Raw genomic sequence first — 5,331 nt, 5'->3', positions numbered from 1 at the left:
AATGTAATATCAAAATTATATTATGGAAAATCATACTGTACCAGGGTATAAAGTTTTGTTTTTTTTTAAACGATTAATAAATGTATTGGGGTGGGAATTTATTGGATGTGACCTGGCTGACCCAGACTAATCTGTGTCTTTATATACCAGTTGTACTACCTCCATTCTGGGGGGTGGTAAGGTTTGTAGAATTATAGATTGATAGCTCCCTCCAGCAAGGATCCAAAACCCTTTTCAGATTGCCCATATCCCTAGGAAGTGAGGGAGGAGTATAACATGTAACTACATAGCTGTTACTGAATTTTAGGCACCTTGCAGCATTGCGCTAAGGAAAATGTTAATTGCCCAGATTATCAATGAAAAGACATTTGTGTTTAAAAACGCATGCAAATATTCTACTTAAAAGAATTATTTTATTTTTATTGCTGCAGTGATAGAAGACCTCAGTTACAAGTATATTACATTTGATCTACAGAATAAAAAAAATATTGTGCTACGTAGGGGTGGCGGTGGAGGAGGAGGATGTGAAATATAAAATAAGAATACATACAAAGCTATTCACTTTGAGACAAAGTGCAATATGGAGGAAAAGGTAGTATTGTTCATAGCTGGTAAAACAGTATTCAACACCATGTCTGACTTAAACATAGAGTACTTGCTGGCAAAGAGCAGTTTGGAAGAGGCTGCCATGTGTCGCTGATTATATTGATTCTCTATATTTAAAAGTATATAAAAAGAAAGCTAAAATTATGCTCAGCAGTATGATGTTGAGAGTATTGATACTGTTATAGAACAGATTTACCAGCCACTAGATTTTAGAGAAATGCTCCCTTCCTATAATCAGCCTCAGGATATGCTTTCACAATTCTTCCATGTGCATGCATCCTAATAGAATGTAAAGATTTACATCTATTGTGATTTAGTCAGAAGATGTAAGATGTACAAAACTGCATACAATGCAGCTAAGGCTGAAGAATCATCTGGGTTCCCAGTCCCATTGAGAAAAGGTCCATCTATCTGGAACATCACACCACTGATCTCAGTTATTGCTTTGGTTATGTTCAGTTGTTCCTCCTTCAGGGAGGACAACAGCTTGGCGTCCAAACGGAAAGCTCCGTTGTTTTCGTGGAAATCTTGCTTCAAGATATTCTTGACCTTTGCAACAATAACAAAACAAAGTCAAAAGTCAAAAACTGGTCATTGCAGTTGTAGATCTGTGCAACTCAACTAGTTAGTCAGGGGCAAACCAACAATATCTTTGAAGTTGTTCTAGGGGAGAAGTGTCATGTATTATTAGCACTTGCTACAGATTCTTTTTTTTTTTTGTGAAAATAATGAAACATGCTTATCTGTTTTCTGGTTTTGTAGATAAATTCCCCAAAAGTGCTTTTAAAGCTACAATATAAGAGCTGGATGTAGCTCACAGCTGCACCCTCTCTCTCTCTCTCCTTCTCATTGACTGTAGGTAAGTAGTTTATCTGCAACTTAAGGTAAACAGCCTATCTACAATTTATATATGTTACATCTGCAAATTAGGAGCCACCTGTGGCCTCTTAGGAAAGTGGCCTTTGGGTGTCAGAAAACTTGGGCCTCCGTGTAGTAACGTTTTCTCTCAAAGTGAGCAGTTATGATCCCTGCCTTGTTTGATTCTGTAGTAACTCTGTCCTTTCAGAATAACCTAAAGTTGCAACAGTGGTGCTTTATAACCTGATCTAACTGTAATTTACAGATTGGTGCCTGGGTTTACTGCAATTCTATCTCACCAGCTCAAGCTGTGGGGGCAGAATCTTTCTTTCCATGGACTCATACACGAACAGCAATTGATCCTCTGTTAATTCTAGAAAATAAAAACAAATCTGTATGAGAGAAGATTTTCTCAGAAACTGGTAGCAGAAGCAGAAGGCAGGTGGCTTTGGAAGGATAAATATCAATGATCTGTTGACATTTCTGTTGGCCTTAAAGAACTATAAGAATTAACTAAAGTCCTCAGTCTTTCTGACCTGAGTTGAACTTACTATCCCATTTTACAGGTGGGGTAACTGAGGAAGAAGTCAGCGATCATGTCTGTGACTAGAGCTGGAAACATGATCTAGGAGTCCTGATTTCTGACCTTGTCACTTATTACACTGCCACTCTGCCTGAGGTTCTGGTTCTCGTTTCAGATCATGTTGTGATACGCCAAGGTTTCCCAAAAGCAATGCATTATAATGGTGTTGTAAACATGATGTTTTTTGCTGGGTTCTCATAATATGATGCACAAACTATTGTTAGGCGGTAGATACTACATCTTGACAGAATTGTTCACCCAGACTTAGACAAGACAATAAGGAATGACATGTTTGTTTGTGGTCTTAATTTTTTGTGTCATTCTTGGAGGCATTCTTTAGTATATTTTGGTGCATTTGGGTTCCTCTGTTACTGTTTCCAGAACTTACCATCTAGGGCATGAGCAACATAGAGAATTGCCCCAGCAAGGTCAAGGAATAAATCTGTCTCAGTACCCGGTAAACACTGTAACAGGTCTTTCAAGTCTGGATTCTCTGTTTTCACCTGATATGCATCAGGATTGTCAAGAGCCCATTCCAGCTGAAGGACAGAGAAAGAAACCTTACAAGTTAGGAAAAAGGACTACCAGGAGATGCACTGTTCCATTGTGATATGGCAGATATCCACCTGGGTTGATGGATGAAAAGGTTTAGGGGACCATGGTTTTGCTTAGCTATTTACTGTAGGATAATTTGGGGTTTTAGAGGAGTGTCAATCTAATAGTGCTGCAGTCAGATCTAGGGCATTAAACTAAATGGTCCATTGGCATATTCAGGTGTAGCAATTCTGATGTTTCTTTTAAAAATAAGACTGAAAGAGGCTGAGACAGAAAAGGTTTCCTAAGTCAGTGGTTCTTAACTGGGGTGCTGTAAGACTCCCTATGCAGTGGTACTGCAGCATGAGTATTGCTGTCGCTGATGCCACCCTGGCTAGGCAAAAATGCTCTGCATGCCTGGTGCACAGCTGCAGTACCTGCCTGCTCTCTAGCCTCATCAGGGTTCTCCAATAAACCTAAAACAGATAGGAGACTAGCTTGTGCTGTAGCCCTCCCTTGTCTGGTCCCCCTATACTCCCCAGTGGACCCGAGGGGTATAGGACAGTTCAATCTGCCCTCCATGCCTCTGTTTCTAGGAGACACTAGGCAGGGTTGGAATGGCAAGGGCTGCAGCTTGAGCCAGCTCTCCTGCCTGCTTAAGGTTTATCTGAAAAACCAAATGAGGCAGGATGGTATGTGTGCATGCCACAGCCCTTCTGGGTCTGGCTCTGCAGTGGGTGCATGGGGCATCTTTACCTAGTTGCGAACCACTGTTGTGCTGCCTCAGCTTACCTTGGTGTTTGTCAACTGGGGTTTCACCAAATTTAAATGTTGGGGCATTTTCCTTGCCAGTGCTTAACTGCCCCCCTGCATTGTTTTATGTTTATACAGTTTTGGGGCCAAGTAAAAAGTCTGGGTAAAAGGTGTCAGACTTATTTTAACACAGGGCTCAGCTACCTTTCTTTAGCAGCAGACTGCATCTTAGGGTTGCAGCCTTCACTGGAATATGGTGCTGAAAACATGGTGAGTGACAATTTGGGTGGCTACTTGAGCAACAGTTATAAGCAGGGGCTGCAGTGGTGGTGCAAGAGAATAGCCTTCTACGGAGCAGGAACTACTGCAGATGCAGCAGGGAATCAACCTGCTGTTAGTAATGTATGACATGGATTATGGGGTGAATCAGATGGTTGGGCACAAGCAGGATACCAGCATGCCTATTGTTAGTAAAATGAGAGCTGGATCAGAACTTTGCAGACTGGATTTAGTCTTCTCCTGGGCTGTATCCAACTGCCACAGGTTTCTGACCTGATTTAGCAGGTGGCTTTGGCATGGGAATTGATTTTGCAGAGTAGATGTCTCTACACCGAACTGGCAACAACAAGATCTTTACCTCAAGCACCAGTTCTTGCAGTAAGTCTATGTTTTTTATCACAGTTTTGATGCAGTTAAAAAACTTGGCACTCAGATCTGCAGACAGTGCTGTAAGCACTTTACATTTCTGCTCAACTTCCTTCTGCAGGTCTCTTGTATCTTCTTCTGAGACACCTGAAAGCATAATGGGGCAGTCAGCATTCAGAATTTACCAGTTAGAGAGAGAGAGATGTCTGATCAAGTAGCATTTCAAGTTCAAATACTGAAAAATTTCCATAATTTTTTGTAGGTGCAGGCATAACAGTAGTTTCTCTTCCTCAAATAACCCTATTAATGTATTCTTGTAAAAGTGGATGTTGCTTCATCTTAGGAAGTGACAAAAGATGTGTTGTAACATATGTAAGGTTAAGAAATGTCATTATCTCTGTTAGTTCCATGAGAAGGCAATTCAAACTTCTGACAAATTGTTCCGGAGCCTTGCAAAAGATTTTAATGGTTCTTATTATTGCTACAGCTGATTGAGTTCGAGGGTAACAACACAAAAACCCTGCATGGACAAGCGTGTATTAGATGAAAAGTGCTTATAGCAGTTCCCTGCAAGGTTTACCTGAATAACCAGGGTAAAATACTGTGCTCCATCTGAGTGGAGAAGTGATGCCCTTTGGAGTAAAACCTGCAGAAAATAGCTAAGTGGTTTGTCTTTAATTTGGCAGCCCACTGTGAAATAAGTGGGTTGTGAACAATCCAGATAGGTATGATCCAGGCTCTGCTGTGCCTTTTTAAATTCACAAATTATCAGTAGTAAATTCTACAGTAATATTTTGGGAAGTAATGAGTTCTGCTTTAACCAGATGACGAATTAGCCAAAGTATTTCCTATGTAAATCAGCAGAACTCCTGAGACTTAAGTGTGGTGATCAGGGATCTGGGTTTTTCGTTTCCCATGGAAAACAGAGAAAAATGTGGATTTTCCCCTTTACCTGAAGAAAATCGAGATTTATTCATTTTAATGGAGAAACCTGCATATTTTGCACTTTTGCAAAGAGCTCTCTGCAGGCTGGCTGAGTTCTAGCCTGCAAGGAGCTCAGGGGAGCAAGAGTAGGGTGTTCAGGCAGGGGGCGTCATGTACATCTAGGCAGCCTGGCGAGCAGCTCCCGCAGGTAAGTGGGGGTGGGGAATTGAGGCCCCCCATAGGAAGGGAGGAGGGTGTTGGACAGGATCAAGGCTGGTGCTGGGGCTTGGGGCCCAGGGTCACAAATGTATGGCTGCAGGGCCCAGCTGGGGAGTGAGATGGGGCTGTGAGCCCTCGTCCAGGGAGTGGGGCGGTGGGGCCAGCTCCCCACCACTGCATGCACTCCTGGTGGGGCAGAGGGAACCTGT

At 42.0% G+C, this 5,331-nt stretch overlaps 1 protein-coding gene across 1 annotated transcript in view; it reads right to left on the bottom strand.

The window, feature by feature from the left end:
- Window positions 1-430: 430 nt before the first annotated feature.
- The window catches only part of GSDMA (gasdermin A), an 18,510-nt gene continuing 13,609 nt past the window's right edge, over window positions 431-5,331 (bottom strand). The window contains exons 7-10 of the mRNA XM_019550326.1: window positions 3,972-4,126; window positions 2,436-2,586; window positions 1,764-1,837; window positions 431-1,155 (exon numbers count right to left, since the gene is read on the bottom strand). Of these exons, the coding sequence (XP_019405871.1) occupies window positions 910-1,155; window positions 1,764-1,837; window positions 2,436-2,586; window positions 3,972-4,126 (626 nt within the window). The 3' untranslated portion in view covers window positions 431-909. The remainder of the gene's footprint in view (window positions 1,156-1,763; window positions 1,838-2,435; window positions 2,587-3,971; window positions 4,127-5,331) is intronic.

The sequence above is a fragment of the Crocodylus porosus genome, unplaced genomic scaffold, assembly GCF_001723895.1.
Source record: "Crocodylus porosus isolate Cpor-Errol unplaced genomic scaffold, CroPor_comp1, whole genome shotgun sequence".
Lineage (NCBI taxonomy): Eukaryota > Metazoa > Chordata > Crocodylia > Crocodylidae > Crocodylus > Crocodylus porosus.
The sequence above is the reverse complement of the archived record's forward strand: the minus strand, read 5'-3'. Positions and strand labels throughout refer to the sequence as shown.